This window comes from Ovis canadensis, chromosome 20, assembly GCF_042477335.2.
Source record: "Ovis canadensis isolate MfBH-ARS-UI-01 breed Bighorn chromosome 20, ARS-UI_OviCan_v2, whole genome shotgun sequence".
Lineage (NCBI taxonomy): Eukaryota > Metazoa > Chordata > Mammalia > Artiodactyla > Bovidae > Ovis > Ovis canadensis.
Genome location: NC_091264.1, coordinates 39,015,873 through 39,039,031, shown reverse-complemented (window position 1 = coordinate 39,039,031; position 23,159 = coordinate 39,015,873). Strand labels below are relative to the sequence as shown.

Genomic DNA, 23,159 nt, shown 5'->3' with positions numbered 1-23,159 from the left:
TGCTGCACTGCTGGTGGGATCCTTTGTGTGTGTGTGAAGTCGCTCAGTCATGTCCAACTCTTTGCGACCCCATGGACTGTGGCCTACCAGGCTCCTCCCTCCATGGGATTCTCCAGGCAAGAGTACTAGAGTGGGTTGCATTTCCTTCTCCAGGGGATCTTCCTGACCCAGGGGTCGAACCCAGGTCTCCTGCATTCCAGGCAGATGCTTTAACGTCTGAGCCACCAGGGAAGCCAGGGGATTCTGGATGCATGGATTACTTTCCCTTTACTTCAAAGCCCCTCCTCTATGTAGTGGGAAAAATGATGTTTCTATTCTCCCCTAAGTATAAATATTATATATTTTGGGTTGAATAAATCATTATACAATTGCTAGAGTAGCTTTGAAAAAGACTCTTTACATGTGACGTTTTTTCACTTTCTTTACCTCAGGGGCTGTGTCTTAAGGAAGAAGGCACAGATGTACTAAAATTTATGAATGCCTGGAAATTATTAACAAGGATAATTGAGATTTTTTTTTTGTTGAAATCTAGTTGATATACAATGTTCTGTTAGTTTCTGCTGCACAGTAAAGCAATTCAGTTATACACCACCCCTCCCCCCCACACACACATATATTCTTTTTCTTATTCTTTTCCACTATGGCTTATTACAAGATATTGAATATTCCCTGTACTATAAAGTTGGCCCTTGTGTTTATTTATGTATAGTATTGTGTATCTGCTAATCCCAAACTCCTACTTTGTCCTTCCTTCACCTTTGGCAACCATACGTTTGTTTTCTATATCTGTGAGTACAAGGATGATTTTAATAACATCTTTAAGTGAGCTAACTTCCCTTTCCAAATGATTCTCAGAATTTTTTTAAAATTTACCTTTCCTAGAGTTTGATTCTATTACAATATTTTATTCCTTTCTCTTGTGCAAGGGTATTTTATTGCTATAGACTTACGTGTGTTTTAGATGTCATTTTGCCATAAATTTGACTTTTCTTTCTGATTGAATCGAACTTTTTTACTACTTTGTCTTTGAGTTCCTTTAAAAGGGTTATTTCTTGCCTCCAATTGTTTAATTTGGTGAAATGGTGAGTTATTAACAAATCCTGGCATCCAGAGTAGAGCAGTTTATCTAGATGGGTTCATGAGAGTCAAGATATACATGCCCAACAATGTCTAGGATCTTAAGATACAGGAGAAAAACCCCTCCCTCAGAGATTTAGAGACAGAGCTGAGGATCGAGGCAGTCCTGAATTCACCACAGTTGATGCACAATAATATTTGCTCATTGAGAGTGACCTTGCTATAAGTATCACAGTTTGGTTCTAGATGCACTTTTCAACTTGAGGCAATGCATAGATCGGTGTGAGTAGAAATGGATATTAGACATTATAGGGAAAAAAGAGATGAGATGTTGAGCTGGTGGCTTTATTATTAATTATTATTATTAAGTTAGAAAAGTGGGTAAAATGGGCAATAGTATAAAAAAACAATATAAGCAAACTTTTGGAAGGAATGATGAAGGAGAACACATGAAGAACAAGTTGGCCATTGTTCCTGGTCTCAAAATGTGTACAGTGTAAGGAGAAAGCCACAGACACACACATTTTATAATAGGGAAAATATGTTTCACTGAAGTAGAGCTGATTTTCAATATTATATTAGTTTCAGGTATACAGCATCATGATTCTGTATTTCTGAAGATGATATTCTGCTATAGGTTATTACAGAAAAATTTTAAATGAGAATAATCAACAAAAGAAAGAATAAAATCAGAGAGGTCTCATCATGGGTGTTTTGGGGACTTATTTTCTTTGTAATGTTCTGAAGCTTATGCTTTGTAATTAGAAAGAATGATCCTTGGTCTGCTCCAAACCTGCCACAGAGGAAAGGGTTTAGTGCTCCAGGGAGAGGCAAACGGGGGGCATGAGTGGGACCAAGGCCCCAGGGCTGCAACCTTCGGCATCATTGGGCTCTTCAGTGGTGGGAGGTTTTGGCCTTCATGGCATCTGATAAGGCAGAAAGGTAATTAACCAATGAGAGACAAGGTGTTACTGAAAAGTGGGGTTCGTGCACCTGATTACTAATTAATCAGGCGTGAGAGCACCTTGTAGATGCATTCACTATTTAATTATAGCAGCCTCTCTTGGCAAAGGAGCATATGTTCCCAGCTTAATCTACTGGTTTATACTGACATCAAATTGTCATTATCAGAAAGAATCAGGCCTTTTGATTATTTTCACTAATTTATTGAACACTTAAAATTAATGAACCCCAGGCCTTTCAAATGTGCTCAGTTGGTCTGGAAGATAGGAGGAGAAAGTGAGGAGGGGGGTTGGAGAAATGACTTCATTAAAAGGACAATTTGCCTGGATAAAGGTAAAGCAAGTACATTTCATGGGTGATCTGAATTCTATTGGTGAAAAACACATGAATTCCAAAAGCTGAGCCTCCAAACTGATGGAAGGGAAATAACATATGAGGGATGTCCTGCTGACCAACACTGGCCTCCAAAGAACATATGGTCAAAGGATTTTTTCCCCTAATTATTTATGTGCTGATTCTCTTGGAAACCTCACTGTGATTAAGTTTAATCAAAAGCAAACAATCAAAGTCAAATGCTGGAAATCAATTGTTAGACTAACTAACAAGGACTGCATTTTTTTGTTTGTTCGTTTGCTTTGAAAATGTGATTAGACTGGGGAGAATTTAACATAAAGTCATCTTTCTCACACATGAATATCTTTTGTATTAAGAAAATCTTTGTATCTTATCCAATTGTGATTCTTTCAGTTTCAGGTGAAGGCCAAGTTAAAGTAGTTCTCCAGGTGAGGAAAGGTGTGGGCCCAACTATTTCAGGTAAGTGTTAACTCACCAAATAGAATTGCCGAATGCAAAAGGATGTCTTCCCATCATTTTATAAATTTCTCCCGTCATATTTTTTTGTAGGGAAGGTATCAACCCTAAAGTTTTTATGTCTGACAAGTCTTCATTGTGTCACCCCTACAGCTAAAATATATGTATGCATGTCAAAGAAAGATATAAGAGTGCTGCATTTTAAAACATTGGAAAGTAAGAATTACAACATGTAAATAAGCACGTTTCATAAATTATGGACCATATGTGCACACAGGAGTCCAGATCTGCAGATGGGCCATTAGGCCCCCACCAAATGGAAAGAAAAATTCAGGGTATCTCAAAACTTTAATTGTTCCCAGTAATTTCAGGAAATCAGGGTAAACAAACCCTCCTCAAAAGTCGGATGGTTCTGTGAAATCTTCCTAACTCATAAAAGCTAAACTCTCAAAGACTAAATGACTCATAAGCACCTTCTAATGTATTTCATTGTTTGTTTTTGTTTATTCGGAGGCAGTTTAACTATACATTTGCAGCAGGGATAAATCTTTTCAAAGGCTGAGTTTTCCTTTGATTTCCAGTGGCATTTTTTGTGTGTTATGTCAGAGAAGAGCCAGGCTAATCAGAAAATGATCTAATTCCTCCATTTATTTTATTTTTTTTAAGTCCTCCATTTAAATTAATAAATAAACGAGGATAAGGTATTGCACTAAAGCTATAAACTAGAAGTACTGACTTTGACTGTTCCATGCTTATTTGCCTGAGAAGAATGGGATTCTTTGTTTTTATATCTGTGAACTACCATCGCCTTTGCTCTTTATGTTCCTGGTCCTTTTTCACTTTTTTCCTTTAGGTGACTCACAAGTCTTTGTTGAATGCCTCCCATGTGATGTGTAGGAGGCTACAATGGTGAGCAAGATGGAGTGCTCTTTGACTTCATGAGGTCTTATGGCCACTGGGAGGTGTCAATCAAATGACTAATTAATCAAGGAATATGTTCCTTTTAAAATAATTGTTACCAAGGAGAAGTATCTTATGATTGTTTCTGTGTTCAGACTCCCCCAGAAGAGATGCGATTGGTTGGGTGAGCCCTTATTTTGTAGATAACCACCTGTAGGGGGAGCTCTCATGCCAGGTCCACTGGGAGGATCCTGGGCCATCTGCACCTGTAAGTGGCCATTCCTGGTTCGGGCAGCTTTCATCAGCAAAACATGGCACTCAGCACTTAGTGTGAAGAATTCTGTATTAAGGACTCTTTGGAAGGACATTGTGGGTAGTTGGTATCTGGGACTTTTCAGCAGGGGTCAATTTAACTGGGAGATGCTTCACTTGGCCTGTCAATTGCAGCATGCTGGATAAATAGAAAGCTATTGCTTCATAGAGTTGTAGAATTTTAGTAAGAGAAGGAAGCCCATAAAGTATCCTATCCAATTGCTTCATTTTACAAATAAGGACATGGAAGCCTAAAGATTAAATAGTTTACACAATCAGTGGTTGAGCCTGGATGAGCCTGGATGAGGACTCAGGTTTCCAACTCAGGCCAGTGTTCTTTCTGTTATACCCTGTAAACCCTAAAGTGTTCAAGCTACTCTTTTTTTGGTATATTTTAATTTATGAGTTACATTAAATTTATTATTATATAGCCAATTTTTGTAGCTTGGAACAGAAAAGCTTGGAATAGACTGGGATAGAAAACTATCCTAAGACCCAGGGAGTTATGGAACTAGTATGTTACCATTTGTTATATTCAAATATTTATTATTAATATGGTTCCAAGGCATTGATTGATTTCTATCATATGGGATATAAGCACTAATGTAAAAATTAAACTAAGGGTGTGTGTTTTGTTTAATGGAGAGCTCTATGAAAACCAGTAAAATGTTTGCAATATCAAAAATTCTTTGACAAAACAAGAATGGAATAAATAATGGAATTCCATGTATATGTTCCCATTAAGAGATTCAATGAACATGTAATTCAGAAAATATATTTTGGGTTTAGGTGTTCTGCTAAGAGTCTTTTAGCCTTTTATTTAATTGAGGACTTAACCTGAGTCGACTGTGCTGGTCATTTTGGGGACGTTGGAAACTCCAAGGAAGCAGAAATTAAAGTATGTATGGACCAGTGTTAGGAAGAAGCAGAGAAGGTGGTGCTGATGAAAGCTGCTTAGTGCTGCTTAGGCAGGTTGGGTTAAGGAGGTATGCTCATCTGGGTCAAGACGGTACCCAGTTTTCTGAAGACCCAGGGCAGGTCTTTAATGCTCCCCTGACACTGTGACTTCACTGGTTTTCTCTCGGTATCCATGGTGCTTTATAAAAGATGAAGGAGAGGAAAAGGGTGAAGCAACTCACATCAGGGGAAAGTGAAAATATTTCTGAGGAGCTTTTAGCTCAGCCATGTTGTCATTTCAGTGGGGGCTAATTGCAACTGTTGTTGACAGTCATTTACAAACATTCAGATGATTGGACGGAGAAGGCAATAACAACCCACTCCAGCGTTCTTGCCTGGATAATCCCAGGGATGGGGGATCCCAACCCTGGTGGGCTGCCATCTGTGGGGTTGCACAGAGTTGGACACGACTGAAGCGACTTAGCAGCAGCAGATAATTGGATACTCTTTTTCTAAATTTGCCCTCCCTTTCCCCACAGATCGGGTTTATTTCCTTTCTTCTGGCTTTGAAATCTGTCAGCCTTTCTCCTATTTCAAGTCAATCCATCCCTTCTAGCATCTTTCGAACTTTATTTTATCAGCAAATGAAGTTAACCTCTCCATCATTCCTGGCTCCTTCTGTTCAGTACCTCTCAATTTAAAAAAAATTCATAGACACTGAATCTTCCTCCAGTTGATATTGCTTCTGCAGACTTATCAAAAGATGAGCCTTCTCTTGATGCAGAGCCATAAAAAGCACTGTTTATAATAGCCAGGACTTGGACGCAACCTAGATGTCCGTCAGCAGATGAATGGACAAGAAAACTGTGGTACATATACACAATGGAATATTACTCAGCCATTAAAAATAATACATTTGAATCAGTTCTAATAAGGTGGATGAGTCTGGAGCCTATTATACAGAGTAAAGTAAACCAGAAAGAAAAACATCAATATAGTATACTAATGCATATATATGGAATTTAGAAAGATGGTAATGATAACCCTGTATGCGAGACAGCAAAAGAGACACAGATATATTGAACAGTCTTTTGGACTCTGTGGGAGAGGGCGAGGGTGCAAGGATTTGGGAGAATGTCATTGAAACATGTAAAATAACATATGTGAAACGAATTGCCAGTCCAGGTTCGATGCATGAGACAGGGTGCTCTGGGCTGGTGCACTGGGATGACCCAGAGGGATGGGATGGGGAGGGAGGTGGGAGCGGGGTTCAAGATGGGGAACACGTGTACATTTGTGGCGTATTCTAGTCAATGTACGGCAAAACCAATACAATAGTGTAAAGCAAAATAAATAAATAATTTAAAAAATAAAGGAAGGAAGGAAGGGAAAAAAGAGCTGGGTAAACGAAGGATTAGATGGCAATATTTGGCTCACATAACGAGTTGGAGACCATCTCAAGTGGTGGCTGTTGTTGACTGACAAATTTGAGAGGGAAATGTTGGTCTTGAACAGTGTTCATGGGCTGCAGTTTTAAGAGAAGTCTAATTATTCTAAAGAGTAGGAAGACAGATCAAAGGCTCAGGATCTCAGATCCTTTTCTCAATAAGTGTTTTGCGTGATCAGACCTAATGTCTTTTCTTCCCCACTTCTAGTGTCCTCCTAAGTCTGCTACAATTCAAGTGGTTTCCACCTCCAGCACTCCACTGACACTCTCTTCATCTTGATCAGCCATGTCCTGGTTGTCACATTCAGCAGCCACTTCTTATTCCTTCTCTTATTGGAACTTTGCTATTAACAAGATCACTTCTACTCTCTGGACATTCTTTATTTCTTAGTCTTCCAAGACATTCCTCTCTTCTGGTTCTCCATGTATATAGCTGATAGCTTTAACTCTTTAGGCTTCTTTTCCTCTCCTCTCCTTTCTGTATTAAAAACAGTCACCTGGAAACCTGATGTTAACTATATAGACATCTCATAACTGCAGGAGACTAAACATGTCCTTCTCTATTAAGTGTTCTTATTTTAAGGAAAGATGGTATAAAATAACCAAATTCATTCATCATAACATTTCCTAGAATAGCAATTTCAAGATTTAGTTTGTTCAGTTAAAGACAGGTTTAACCTTCCCATAGACAAGAGTGAAGATGACAAAAATGAAGAATGTTTCTAATGTGTGATACAAAATTGAAGCAGCTAAGGGTTTTTAAGGCTTGGAATAGGGTTTTAAAGAACCTGATCATTGCCTGTTTAAAATATCACTGGAAATGAGAACATCTCTTTCTGTTTTGTGGTGTCTGTTAGTGGCCACCTCAACAAATATCCCCACCCTATCACCATCTGGGTATTTAGAGTATAGTATTGAAAAGAAGAAAAAACTGAAAAGAAACTTAGAAAGTTTCTTTATAAGAATGTATTATACTACTGGTGTTTATAAAATATTTCTATTTTTTAAAAAATGAAGTATAGTTGATTTATAAGTTTATAGTTGATTTATAGTTTCTGGTATACAGCAACATATATACATATATTATTTTCTTATGGTTTTCCACTATGATTTATTATATAATAGTAGATATAAAATATTTCTAAATCCTCTTTCACAGTAAGTTTTGTTCTAAGACATCACCTGGTTTCTATGGTGTGGGATATATTTTGTGCTAATTGTCTAGGATTTCTACTTGACCATAATCTATGTATTTTTAAGTTATCCTGGGGCCCTAATTAGACCATAACTAGCAGGGAGTTGGGTTCATACAGACAATATAGTCAGGTGTTCTCCATGGTTCTGACCTTAGGCATTTTGTCTTTCCACACTGTAGTCCCAAGGAGCTCTCACAGCCCATCCTCAGATTTTCAAATATGGCCTCTGGGCCAGTGATGCCAAGATCCATCTCTCAGATTCAGAGTTCTTTCCCAACCTTCAGATTCACATCCATCCCCTGCTTGCTGTGCATCTCTACCTGGAAGCTTCAAAGACACCCCAAACATTAAATGGCCCAAACTGAATTAATCAAATGTTGGTCTTAATGGGCATCTCCACCAGACACCACCCATGCTGGAAACCCCCGGCTGACCCTTGGCTTCTCCATTTTTGTTCCCCTTCCCGCTCTGACCTCTGGTTGTTTTTCTGGCCCTATCACTTGTCTCTTTCTGACTGTGTGACTCAGCAATACCAAACTGCTTATAGTCCTTCCACATGATCTCTCATTTCTTGCCATCCATTGTGTTCATCCCTCTAGAGTGCAGACTCTCAGTTCATATCCTCACCCCCTTCACCCCAATTAGGTCCTATGCCTTTAAGTGCAGCTCAGATGCTTCGACTCCAGGAAGCCTCCCCTGGTGAGGTCTCACTGCCTGCCTTGGTCAGGTACCATCAAAGATAATTCCCTTCTAAAGTCTATCCCTCTAGTATTTACTTACATACTTACACAATGCTAGTACCTCCTTGGGGGCAAGCATGACATTTGATTTCTTTTTGCACTATTTCACTGTTTTTTAGGACAGTTCTGATAGAGGAGGCACTCATTATTTATGCTTATGAAGTTAGCAAGTAATAGAGGAGATTCTTTCTCTCATTATGTGAGTTCATGAATTTCCCAGAAAATCTGCCAAGTAAAATAAGAACTGAATGTAAAATTACAAGTTATATGATCTAAATTACATAAAAATGCTGAGAGATTCTGGAAGGAAACACAAATAAAAGGTTAATGGCAGTTATCTCTAGGTGGTGAGATAGTAGGCAGTTATTATTTTTCTTTTTCTTTCTATATTCGCATTTTACAAATGGCTCATGCTAAACATATGCTGTGCTATTCATAATAAAGGCAAAACACAAGTGTTTAATTGCAAAAGTAGAATACATTTTCCTTTCAAGTGGAGGTAATCCAAGGATTGAATAATTACTTATTTTATACATGATAAATGTTTTCATTAATATAAATATCTGAAGGCAGCTTTTTGGGGGAAGTGAAAATGTCACCAGGATCTTGATATAAGGATAGAATTTGCAAGTTATCACAGTGAGCCAGATTTTCATCGTTACCCTTGTTATTTTCCTTTTGTTTTCTAGCTTCTACCTCTGTACCAAAGTCAGTTTTAAAATGGTCCCTCCCTGAAACATGGGAAGGCGTGGCTGAGGGCTGGGGAGGACACAACGGTACCAGTCCAGGCCCTGGGGAAGATGTCCTGATTTTATCCAGTAAGTGAAACAATCCATGGTGTGAATAATCACAGATAGACTGAATTAGGCCAATCTGGGAATTATCTGTCATTTAGATATTCTGAACAACACAGTAAAGAATGTGAAAATAAATAGGCAATTATGTCTATAACCTTCTCTTTTGGGTTATTACAAGAGAGGAATTTAATAACCCAGTAAAAACCAGAAAAGATAGTTCAGCCTACCTTCATTAACGGTGGGGTAAATAGCCCCATGCCAAAAGGAATTAGACTAATTCACTAACTGGATAATTTTTCTAATATGTCTAAGAACAGATTTATAGAAAATTTTAGTGTTCTTATATTTGAAAGACATGGAGAGTATGGAAAGAAGCAGTTTGTAAATGCCTCCTGCTCGTCTGCATTTGTGAATCTTTTAAACATGGGACTGAGAAATGACGAGGTCTTCTATTGCCATGGTTTTCAAAGATGATGGAAAAGGAACAGAAAAATAAAATAGAAAAGCAACATTCTACCAATCTATCATCTCCCCAGTCTCTCACCTATCTTTTCATCAATCCATCTGGCGGCTTCCAATGGTAAAGAATCTGCCTGCAAAGCAGGAGACCCGGGTTCAATCCCTGGGTCGGGAAGATCCTCTGGCAATGGGAATGGCAACCCACTCCAGTATTCTTGCTTGGAGAATCCCACAGAGAGAGAAGCCTGTAGCCTGTGGGAGAGAAGCCTGTGGGATCTCAAAGAGTCAGACACGACTTAGTGACTAACACACACACAATATTAAACACAGGTTGACAACTAACAATATTCAGGAATCATTCTTCATATATTAACTAATTTAATCTTCATATAATTCTGCAGTACAAGTAATATTATCATCATCCCCATTTTTACTGACACAGAAACAGGGGCCCAGGGTCGTTAGGGAACTTGCCCAGGGTCACACAGTTTGCAATTCAGCAGAGTCAGGATTTTGACACAGGCAGTCTGTCTCAAAGTCCTTATTCTTAGTCAATCAAGTACATTCCCTTTCTAAAAGGACTATGAGTAAACAAAAAGAGTGGTGGTGTCGTTTGCTTTATTTATGATGGGATGAGAAGGCAGAAAGATCAAAACATACTGACCACCTTCTGGATATTGGTGGGGTGCATATGATACGCAGAGATGAGGACTGGAGGAGGGGGCTGACCGATACAAACATAAACTGCTTATTATCATCCTACCCCCTATCACCCACCTCTCTCCATGGAGGATGGAACTTTTTGAATAAATAAGCTCATGAGTCATTCCTATACGGAAAGGAAAAATCTGTTCTGTCTCAGCCATCTCTTTGATGAATGTAGCCAGTGGATTGGCCCTGGGCTATGGTTTTTCCCACTAAGCAAGCTGTTTCCCCCACCCCATGCAGGAAGCACAAGAAGCTTTTGAAGGTTGCCAAGCTTTTAGTATCCTTTGGGACCTTTATGCTGAGCGACAAGCAGTCTTTGCTTTCTTGCTTGGCATTGCTGTTGTCTGTATCCACTGTGTCCTGGTTTCCAGAGTCCCTGGCATTCTCCATCTTCCTTCATTCCTTTCTTCATGCTCAGCTTGTAAGTTGGACCCAAATTCTTCACAAAGTTGCTCTTAAGGACCACAAATCCATACTTTGGAAAAAGGCGGGGCTGGGGCACAAATACTGGATCTCTGAAGTATCTCCCAGTTGGTCCTTCAGTATTATCATAAAAATCAAAGTTAAGATTTTTAAAACCTGCCATTATTGTTCATTATTTAGTTTTCAATTGGAAAAAAGGGAATGAGAACAGATTTGTAATACATAATAAATGAAATCCTTAATTCTTATTGCCTCTCTCCCCTAAAAAGCCCTGTCTGTTGATAATTCTAGAAAAATTATCTGAAAGTGGCCAATGTTTGAAATCTGTTCTGTTTAGGGTCTAATGCAGGAGCTGTGCTGGACCACTTCTCCCTTCTGATTTTTGGCAACCCCTGATATTTTGACCTTTGATGGCCCTTAGGGTTGAATTGACCTCCTCTTTCTACTGGTGGTTTTACCTTCTTGACCTTTTTCCTGGCTGCTCTGTTTTCTTTCCTCCTTTGCTTCCGCGAAATCAAGAGTTTGTTCATTCAAGTCTGGCACAAAAGAGACACCAAGTATTTCTTGAATGAAGCGCATGGTCTCCATGCTGCTGTCCGTAACTTAACACCAGAACTGAATCTGTGGGTTTCATAGGATTGACCCAGGGCGACTGCAGGATTTCACAGGTCTGTAGAAAATAACGCTTTCTCCTACGAACAGAGTCCTAAGAATTAAGACCTTCCTGATGATAATGATGATGGTCCCAGCAACGGTAGGTAGTTTGAGTGCTAGGTATGTGCTAAGTGTTCTACATGGATCTTCTCAGTTATTCCTCACAACTACTTTGAACTGGATCCTGTTGTTATCTTCTTCTTCTTCTTCTTTTTTTTTTTTTTTTAGAACTGAGGGATTTGGTACCCAGAGAGGTTAAGTAACTTCCCCAGTTTCTTCCAGATAACAAGTAGAAAGGCTGGCTGAGGGAAGCAAACAGTTTGATTCCAGAGCCCTACCTCTTTACCACATATATTTTTAAAAACTCACCATTCCTACTTGCTCTGATACACTCAGATCAGACTTCATATTATACTGAATTTATACTTCTCTACTTACTGTTTCCATTGTTCCCTTCACTTTGAATTAAAAAATACTCCTTATTGAATACCTGGCATATGTCAGGCATATTCTGGCATATTCTCCAAGACGCACTCAATCTCACTACATTCTCCTTACGTGCATACATGTAGAGAAGCCAGAAAAACTCCCCAAAGAGGTATCTGATGCAATGAGCCGTTGATGGAAGTACCCGCTTTGCATCTGGTAGTAAGTGTAGTTCTAATTCAAGTTAACATTGCTTTTCCAATTCAGTTTAACCAACAATAACTGAACACTTACTGTGTTCAAGGCACTGAACCAGGACCTCTGATCAGCTGTGATCTCAAGCAGCTGGTAAATTAGCTGGGTTGATAAAACACATACTAGAGCACAATAATACAACAAGCAGCTGTAATGAACAGAAGTATTTACAATCAAAGTGTCTCAGGTGAGAAGAGGGCTGGCCTCGCAGAGCAAGAGGCATTTGAGGAGGACCTTGATGGACGGGGTAAAAAACTGAAGGCCAGTTATGAGAGTGAACTGGGGAGGAAGCAATGCTTTCGGAGATGCAGGATGGGCTTTTGACTAGGATAAACCTGGGTTCACATTCAGGTTCTGACATTTACACACTGCATGATATGGGACAAGTTTAAATGGTTCCCACCTTTACTTTCTGACCACATGAGGGCTATAATTAATACATCATCATGTTGAAAGGATTAAATGAGATAACGTCAGTACACATGACCACTGTATGGAGTGTTGGCAGTAATGGAATCATAGATGAAAGCTGTGATTTTTAATGTATCAGGTGCTCTTTTCTTTCATTTTTCCATCTGGCTGCCCCTCTTGGCCTCTGGTATTAGCGACACTTTGTATTTGCTTTCCAATGGCTTATTATTTAATTTTCACAACATCCTTGGGAGCTAAATAGGTAATAACTATTATTACAGTAAAAACCCATTTTTACATAATACGATTTTAATGGAACTGCTGATGTTACAAAATGAAAGTGACTGGTAAAGAAGATTTAAGTGATACTTTTGAACCTCTAATATAATTTTATGATGTTTTGTGTATTTTAATTCATTAATAAGGGAAATGTGTAGAACATTCCCATCATTATTCAAATAGAATAGCATAATTTTTCAATAAAATTCTTAAGGTAAATTGCCTATTTCCATTTTCTGGGAAATCAATTTTATGGAATGACCTCAGACCCATCCTATTCCATAAAAATAGGACTTTACTGTACTAATAAAAGATATCACTATTTTAAGTATGGTACCATTTTCCTTCAAGGCGTTCTGTCTTTATAGACATTGGATTTTGAAAAAGCTGTAAATTCTTCTTGGTGGTATTATAGAGTGAGCTGAAGTCATTGTGAAGAATTGGCTTTTGTAGTTTAGTTTATGATGACTTTGCTTCAGTCAAACAAGTATATCTGGTTGTCTTTGCCATCTAAATACTAAGAGAATTGGTCTAAATGTGTGTTCACAACATCTCATAGAGTGGAAATGAGTTCTAATAAGCCATGCAAATCTCAAAACTTCACAAATGATCCTACTAACTTGTACTCCAGGTTTTATCCTGAACTGACCTGTGAGGATTTGGTGCTTCCAGTTCTTTCTCTGAAGGAGTCTCAGCCGTGGCAGGATGACACCCTGTTGACACAGAGCAGGCTTAATGAAAGGAAAATGTGTTATAATTCTAAGGGGTAGGATTCTGTTTTGAAGGGTACAGATATGATATCATGTAGCCTCCAGCATGATTTTATTTTTGCGTGTATGTGTGGTAGAATTCACTGTGTTCCATTTTCTCGTATTACTTTGAACTGTCCTTATTTGAAGAGATGAATGGAGAAGTACTGGTTTTCTTTCATAATAGTTCCTCTGTTTGTTCTGATTTTCAATACTTGGGTACTTTAAATGGCAGTGAGGCTCATCAAAGTCCTGTGATGTTCAAAATCAACAGTGCTTAATGCATTTCCTTGTTAAATCACAAGGCATTAAGGTTGGAGATATGAGTTAAGATGACCACAAATCAGGAAATAATTTTTTCTGGGGAAGAAAGTTTTACAAAATGTTCTAAGTAGAGCATTATTAGTTTGATTTACTTTTTTTCGTACCTGAAATTAAAAGTAGTTTAGGGAAAGATGTTCATAATACAGAGATTTGGGTCTGCAATATCAATCAGAAACCAAATACTATAAATACCAGTGTTGTCTCAAATAGTTTCAGAATTCTGGTCTTTTTTCGGTTGGATGAAACAGAAAGGCACACAAAGAATCACCCTTATATATTCTAGATTGCTAGCAAGTTAATTTAAACTTGAGTTACTGGGGTTCTTTGTATGGTGGGTGCATGTTTTCAGTATGCTGACTACAGGAGTGTGAGTGTTCTGGAAATCTGTCATTACTTAAAAAGCCACCTAGAAACTTAATCGCTTAAAATATACCTTTTATTTTGTCCATAATTTCGTGGGGAAGGGCTAGACTTGGGATCTTCTGGCTGGGGTCTTTCATGCATTGCTGTCATATTATGGTTGGGCTCATCTAAGGTCCAGTCATGTTTGGATGGCCCAAGAGAGCTCACTCATGCAGCTGGCAGGTGACCCTTGTTACTAGCTGTGAGCTCGACCAGGGCAGTCAGCTAAGAGGACTCAGTTCCTCTCCACATGGGTTTCTCTGTGGGACTTCTTGGGTTTTCTAATAGCGTGGTAGCTGGATTCCAAGAAGGAACATCCTAAGAAGGAGTTCCCTCAAAGTGAGCAGTTAAGTTGTTGTTCAGTTGCTTAGTCATGTCTGATTCTTTGTGATTCCATGGACTGCAGCATGTTAGGCTTCCCTGTCCTTCACTATCTTTTGCAGTTGGCTCAACCTCACATCCATTGAGTTGGCGATGTCATCTAAGTGTCTCATCCTCCGTTACCCCTTCTCTTCCTGCCCTCAATCTTTCCCAGCATCAGGATCTTTTCATGAGTTGGCTCTTCATATCAGGTGGCCAAAGTATTGAAGCTTCAACTTCAGCATCAGTTCTTCCAATGAGTATTCAGGGTTTATTTCCTTTAGAATTGACTGATTCGGTCTCCTTGCAATCTAAGGGACTTTCAAGAGTCTTCTCTAGCAACACAGTTCAAAAGCATCAATTCTTTGGTGCTCAGCCTTCTTTATGGTCCAACTCTCACATCCACACATGACTACTGGAAAAACCATAGCTTTGATTATATGGACCTTTGTTGGCAAAGTGATGTCTTTGCTTTTTAATATGTTGTTGAGGTTTGTCATAGCTTTTCTTTCAAGGAACGAGCATCTTTTAATTTCATGGCTGCGGTCACTGCCCATGGTGATTTTAGAGCCCAAGGAAAGAAAGTCTGTCACTGTTTCCATTGTTTCCCCATCAATTTGCCATGAACTGATGGGATTGGGTGCCATGATCTTACTTTTTTGAATGTTGAACAGGTAAAAGACCAGGAAGAAAGCTACACACCTCCCAAGCCAGACTGAGCAGACTGAGAATATCATGACCATCACACTGTCTTGCTCAAGCAGGGCACTAAAGCCTGCCCAGGTACAAAGGAGGAGAATTAGGCTCTACTTGCACTGAGAGGAATAGCGAAGAACTTGCAGCTGTCTTTAATCTACCACTGTGCTTGTGTTTATGTATGTAAGTGCATGTGCACACATGTAATTAAGAGCAGATGTACCTGACTTAATTCAAAAGGTTTGAGTGTTTAGGGTCTTGTCAATTTGTGCTGTCTTCCCTCTCTGGGCAGACATTATTTAGATTCTGTTGGCTTATGTGAGTCAGAAATTGAAGAACACCAGGAGATAGACTGGTCAAAGGACTTTAGTTTATTCTCTACTACCTACCATGCTGGGTGTTATGATATTGCTTCTTCTCTGCCCCAAAGTGGGGTTCCTCAACCCTTGAACATAATTAGAGCCCTGATCTGGGATTTCTCACCCCGAGATGGCTGAAGGATGACACTGTTGGGCTGCAACCTGTGTCTGATTCTCTACGTGCACGACCAGACGCCTCTTCTTGGGAGAGAGGAGTGCCTTGGCATGAGGGGAGAAGTAGAGCATGAGTATGTTGAACATTTTGCTTCTTTCAAGGCAGAAATTAAATGTCTGCAAGGACAACAGTCAACATTTCCTTTACCTTATTTAGAATGTGAGTGTGAAAGCTATTCTTTAAGATTGTGTGGGGAAGAACAAATGTGATTTCAAGAGATACTTGACACAGAAATTTTAATCAGCATTATTAGAAAATAAGAATAAACAAGTAAAAAGAAAATTTGAAACCAGAGATCCAAGGACCTTTAGATACTGTATACACCTCCTTCTTTTAGGCAGTTTCTTGGAGGGGAGCACACACCTCTGGGAACCTTGCTTTATGTTGAAGGGTGTTGAGGTTATGTCCTTCCCACAAGAAGGAAATATCAGGATCCCAGACTCTGTGGGGCAAGTATTTCCACAGACCTCCTCAAATAGTTATGAAAGGCTTAATGTAACCTGACTTTTCATATATTTAGTTATTTAAGAATATACCATAGAAGCTTACTATTTAAGGCAATCTAAGTGCAAAATCCTTTGCAATATGGTATCCTTGGGTGAATTGAATGATTATCAAGCACTTTAGTTTTATTTGAGGCATTTTTCTATGGATTTAATTGTATTAAGTAAACATTAATATATATATATAAAATATGGATACATGTTAATAGAATTGTCGAACTGGTAGGGAACTTAGTGACACTCAGTTCAGTTCAGTTCAGTCGCTCAGTCATGTCCGACTGTTTGCGACCCCATGAATCGCAGCACACCAGGCCTCCCTGTTCATCACCATCTCCCGGAGTTCACTCAGACTCATGTCCATCAAGTCAGTGATGCCATCCAGCCATCTCATCCTCGGTCATCCCTTTCTCCTCCTGCCCCCAATCCCTCCCAGCATCAGAGTCTTTTCCAATGAGTCAACTCTTCTCATGAGGTGGCCAAAGTACTGGAGTTTCAGCTTCAGCATCATTCCCTCCAAAAAAATTCCAGGGTTGATCTCCTTCAGAATGGACTGGTTGGATCTCCTTGCAGTCCAAGGGACTCTCAAGAGTCTTCTCCAACACCACAGTTCAAAAGCATCAATTCTTCAGCACTCAGCCTTCTTCACAGTCCAACTCTCACATCCATACATGACCACAGGAAAAACCATAGCCTTGACTAGACGGACCTTAGTTGGCAAAGTAATGTCTCTGCTTTTGAATATGCTATCTAGGTTGGTCATAACTTTTCTTCCAAGGAGTAAGCGTCTTTTAATTTCATGGCTGCAGTCACCATCTGCGGTGATTTTGAAGCCCAAAAAAATAAAGTCTGACACTGTTTCCACTGTTTCCCCATCTATTTCCCATGAAGTGATGGGACCAGATGCAGATGAGCTAAAATAATGCAAGTGATCTATAAATTGTAGGTCGGGAAGATCCCCTGGAGAAGGAAATGGTAACCCACTCTAGTACTCTTGCCTAGAGAATCCCATGGACAGAGAAGCCTGGTAGGCTACAGTCCACGGGGTCGCAAAGAGTCGGACACGACTGAGCAACTTCACTTTCACTTTCACTTATGAACCACATTATTATCATTATCCAAACATATATGAACTTTTGTATCAAGGATAAGAATAGGATTTCAGTTTCCTTGTTTTCAAACCAGTATTGCAAATTGTCTGCTAAAATTTATAAGAAAGAAACTTGCTTTATTTGCTATATTTTAGATAATTTGTGTCCTTCAAATAGGTTTACTTTTGAGAGACATACTTGAAGTCTAGGGAGTTCCTTTAAGTTGTGATGACTGTGATTCAAATGGCTTTTTACAAATGAGTAACAGTGAGGCCCTAACTACCAACCCAGACCTGTGATAGGGCATCCTTGTCAGTGGTGGAAAACCAAGAGCTGAATTTTTTTTTAAAGTATTTTTCCAGCTGTATATTTTTCCCCATAAAAATTAAATTTCAATTAAAATAACAGCAGAGATTTTTTAATTTCCTGCAAGTGAGAAAAGGAACATAATAAAAGTATATTAAAATAAGTTGATATTCTTTCTTGAATCTCAATTTGTCAGTCTGTTTGACTCAGTCATGGCGCTTGTTTCTGGACTAATTAGAACTCACTTAGAATCTTCTCTTGGGACCCAAGTCATGTAGACCCTGACACTCTTTATGGCTTGCTAACTTGCTGTAACTAATTGGAGTTTCAGTCTAATTGAGCAGTTTTTCAAACTCTTTTCTGTCTTTACTCACCTAAGAAACACACTCATCGTCATAGTCCATTAGTATTAGGATCATTAGCACTATTTTAGGAGTTCCGGGGTCTTCAGATCATAATTTGGATAGGTGGAATATCAGCAAGTATGAAGTGTGTAGGAGACTCAGGGTTTATTTTGGTACTTACCCACCCACAGAATCACTACTTTTATAAGGTTACAAACTCCCAACTCCTGTCTCCCAGAAGTGTGACCCTTCTGGACCTTTGGGTTCTAATTCTTCATCCATTCATCAATTGATGGACACTTAAGTCGCTCCCCACCTTGGTAATTGTAAATAATGCTGCATGAACATTGGGTGTGTGTATATTTTCAACTTAGTATTTTATGTGGCTTTTTAAAAGATATATACTAAGGAATAGAATTGCTGGGTCATATGGTAGTTCTATTTTTAGTTTTCTGAGAAACCTCCATGCTATTTTCCACAGTGGCTGCACCAATTTGCATTCCCACCAGCAGTATATGAGGGTTGCCTTTTCTTCACAAGGGAGGAAATTAAAAGAAAGAAAATTTGTTAAAACTTAAAGCAATTAGTTACTCCCTGATGAGACAGTAACACTTCTAGTGTGGCAGCCCAGTTGTCCGTATACACTCTGTTTCTAGAATATGGCCAAGTGTTCCAAATTAATAGGTTATGGAATAAGCTTAGTCTAACAGAACTGGTCAATTAGTATAGCTCAGTCAGTCTGGGAAAATAGAACAGGCTATTTTCTCTAAGGCAACATTATCATTTCCTAAAGGGGTACAGTATTACAAAAATATAAATCAACACAATAGATGCATTTTTAATAAAAATTTTGACTGTATATAATTGTTAAAATGAGTTTAGTTCTGAAGGTAAGAGTTTATGGTCATATTTTTAACAGGCAGTAGTAGCCCATCAGAGTACATTGGTGAAATCCGTTCAAATTCAGAAGAATGGAAGCAGCATCCAGAGATTTTGGTATTTACTTTGGGGTGTTGGTTGATCTTAGGAACTCATCTCTTTAGAGTCATTAGTAGTTAGAGTGACAGACTGCTCTCATTTATCCAGGACTGAGGAGTTTTCTGGGACACAGGACTTGTAGCAATAAAACCTTAAAAGTCCAAGACAAACCAGAACACGTTGGTCGCCTTACTAAGAAATCAGCTTTCAAGTTCTTAACGACTCCGTAGTCTGTTATCTGCACTGCCACAAATTTGCTGAGAATTAATGAAATTTTTCCTTGACTTCAATGCCGAAACCTATATTTTTACCTCGCTTTATTCCCCTAAGAAATTTGCCTCGTGGAATTAATATTCTTTGAGGAGACACAGGCATTTCTTACAAGAGAAGGCGACCTGAGTGCTTGCATATGTATTTTACCCTCCTGGTTGGGGCCGGGGAAGTTGAGCCGAGTAAGGAACAGCTGCCTACGGGGCCCTTAATCTAGAGCAGGGCTTTTTTCACTTGCTCTAATCGAATTACTTCTTTTTTCTCTTTACTTTATGGTCTGTTTTCCATGCAGATATTCTTGGAATGTCGAATTAAATAATTCATGATTTCCCAATTATTGGTTTAGGTATAGTTGCCATTTCTTGAATTGATTATACTTTCTGGAGAGAGCTTTCGGAGTGTCTTCACATGCGGAGCTTTAAAGATAAGAAGTTTGCCCATTAGAGGTACAGCCCAGCCAGAAGGGGTGGACTAGCACAGCAGTTCTCTGTTGACCCTTGGGGGTCACCACGCTTTTACGCAACCCAGGGTTTCTGAACTATTCGTGTGCCCTTGGTCTCTTTAGCAGTCTCCTGAAGCCTGGATCCAATCTTAGAATAATATTCTTAATACATAAAAAAGAATAGGCTTATAAAAGAAAGCAGTTATGTCGATCCAGCTATCAAAATACTAAAAATTGAATTTGTGATGGAATAATATATATGCTTCTTTACTAGAACATTAAATAACACTATCTAGTTCTGTGCTAATTACTACCATAACGTCAACGTTGCCATTGTAGATATTCTTCAAAAAGGGCTGCCATAGATTCCTTCTCTCCTTGTAGACGTATTCTGTTCCTCACTCGGAGAAGTAGGGGCTCCCTCTTTTTCCTTTCTTTTGCTTGAGCAGTAGACATGATGCTCTGGGACGCTCAGGCCTGGGTCACAAGAACCTTTGCATAAGAAGACCATTTTGCCTGGATGGCTGTCTTGCTATCGAGATGCTCCCTTTTGGGGCAGAGTCCTCAGGCCATGGGACTTGAACCCTGTGGGCAGGCCATGTGTTTCACACTGGTTGGCAGGCTTGAATGTGCTCTGTTAGTAGCTGGCATCGATTTCCAGCCATGTAAGTGATCTCTCTTGGATGTCCAGGGCTTCTTTGGAGCCCAGTAATAAGGTCTTACTGGTAACTCTGAGGTTTTTTAAAAACTTTATTTGAAAACACATTTAAAAATCTCTTATATTACACTTATGTGAATATTTCTCAGAATTTATTTTTTTGTATTCTGGAATGTTCCCTTAGAAGGGAGATTCCTATGTTTGACTTATTAAGAGTCCACATAGGCCCTGAGGAGTTCACTGCCTTCATGCTGTCAAAGAGAGTGAGAGTGATTAAAGCTCTTCCTCAAAATGACCATTATAAACTAATAAAATTAACAACTGCTGTAGAAAACATGCAGAAAGTTATGAAAGCATATACCATCAAGACTAGGACCAGAATGATATGATTCTACCTAGGTAAACCATATTGTAAGACTAAAACAATCATTAGATATTACCTTTTACTAGTGGTAAGTTTACCTAGAATTTCTTAAATTATTTCCTATGAAGTTAGCTGTTTATAAGCATCACACATAATGTCCATGGAATTCTCCAGGCAAGAATACTGGAGTGGGTTGCCATTTCCTACTCCAGGGAATCTTCCCAACCCAGGGATCAAACCCAAGTCTTCCACGTTACAGGCAGATTCTTTACTGTCTGAGCTACCAGTGAGGCCCATAAGAAGGATACCAACATCAAATGACTTGGGGAAATTTGGGACGAAACACAGAAAAATTATTTCTTGCATCTGATCTTTTTCAGAGCCCTTTATATGATAATATAGATTGTGTAACTTCAAGAAGGGGGTATAGCATGTACTGTTTCTCAAAGATATTTAACCCTGTAACTCTTTTATTCACAGAACAGCTCATGATGCCAGGAGTTTAGGGAAACCCTCTGAGTACAAAGTATTCTCACAGTTAACATGACATTTGCAACAACTCCATGGGGTTAGGCATTAGGTGTATTAGATAAAGTTAGGTCTTCTGTGAGTAACAAAGAGCTGAAAGTAGGAGTTTCTCTCTCTCTTATGTCTCTTTTGTTTATTCTGTGGCATCAAGGACTTGGACTCCACTTATTTTTTTGCTCCAATATGTGCTGTTTTTCCTTTCCCAAAGTTACTCTGTGGTCCAAGAGGGTAGCTGGAGCTCCAGCCATTGCACCCACATTCTAGGCAGCAGACAGTATGAAGGATTCCACCTCGAAGTCACAAGTGACACCTCTTCTTACATCTTGGCCAAAATTTGGCTGAATGGTCATAACTAACTGAAAAGGAGATGGCAAAATGTAGTTTTTTGGCTAGGTGACAATGTATTCAGCTAAAAACTGGAGTTCTTGTGACTAATGGAGAAGAAAAGAGATACTGGGAGACAACTGGTGGTCTCTGCCATAATTATCTCTCATTTTATGACTGAGGAAAATGGACTCCAACAGGGATGTCTGAGTCAGAGTTGAGAGACCATGGAGGGAGTGCAGATTCAAATATAGGCCTCCAGACTCCTTGAGTTTCTCTGCTGCTGCTGCTAAGTCGCTTCAGTCGTGTCTCTGTGTGACCCTATAGATGGCAGCCTACCAGGCTCCCCTGTCTCTGGGATTTTCCAGGCAAGAATACTGGAGTGGGTTGCCATTTCCTTCTCCTAGTTCATTACAAAAATCCCTACTTAAACATGTAGGAGGGATCAAAATAGAGCCTTTCAAAGGCTGTGATCTAAAGGGTCATAGTGATATAAACAGATACACCACCATAAAAGAAAGGAAGGGATATCTGTTTCTTAGAGGTATTTCCTCATATTTGGAAATAAATAATACTTGATAAACAAAAACCTGTAAGTGGGATATGACTGGCCTTTGCTATGGGTGTATTATTAATGCATTATTGACCAGGGGGTTTTGGGGAAAACTAATGCCTGTGTCTGGCAATTTTTATTTTGGCTGACCAAAAATTAATTCTGTTATTTCACTAACACTTTGAGGGTTATTGCTTTCAATTGTTATACCGGACACACCTGTAAAGTCTTCTAATTTTCATAAAATGTTGTCTTCAATTCACTCTTTTATGGAGGCAAAACATTCTCTAACACCATGTGAATTTTCACTTTCTGAATCAGAATCAATCATTAAGGTTTTTTTTTGTCTTTTTGTTGGTCTGATATTTCCTAGTCTGAGTCAGAACTATATTCTGAAGAACTATCATCTTCAGAGACACTAATATGTTTCGCTTGGACAACCAGAGACTTTTATCTACATAAAATTCATCAAAAAATTCTTTCCTAAAAATTTTGCAATGTGTCATTTTTGAAAATTTTACATTTTTGATATACACAAGGTTGGAACAAAACCCTAACAGAGCAAAATATGAATGATAAAGACAATCATAAGGTGTAGAATGAACTCTTGATCAATTTTAAGCCCTAACAACTTTGCAGGGTGATGTTAATTATATCAGCTTCTAAAAACACATTGATATGTCTCTGGTCAGTGAAATTCCGGTAACAAAAGATCATTAATCTCCAGTCAGTAATGTTTTAAGGTCAGTATTCTGTTTGTCAGGCTGCCATGTGCTGCAGGACCCGCACTGTGTCTAATGGCTTGTCCTCTCTTTTCTGCGTTTATTGCATCAGTGATGCTCTGTAAGCCCCGGATCCCATCTGAAGCCATCTGTTTGCTTCTTTTTATTTACATGATAACATCACCTGATGGCAAGTTAGTGTTTGGATAAAACAACACGGCTCTTACCTGGATTGAGCTGGGTTTTTTTCTGGTTTAAGG

The 23,159-nt window shown here is 39.0% G+C and overlaps 1 protein-coding gene across 5 annotated transcripts in view; it reads left to right on the top strand.

Moving 5' to 3' along the window:
* Nucleotides 1-23,159, top strand: part of PKHD1 (PKHD1 ciliary IPT domain containing fibrocystin/polyductin) — a 456,884-nt gene that overhangs the window by 239,015 nt on the left and 194,710 nt on the right. For all 5 annotated transcript variants that reach the window (XM_069562807.1, XM_069562808.1, XM_069562806.1 and 2 more), the window contains exons 51-52: nt 2,788-2,853; nt 9,032-9,160. In XM_069562807.1, coding sequence (XP_069418908.1) covers nt 2,788-2,853; nt 9,032-9,160 — 195 coding nt within the window. The remainder of the gene's footprint in view (nt 1-2,787; nt 2,854-9,031; nt 9,161-23,159) is intronic.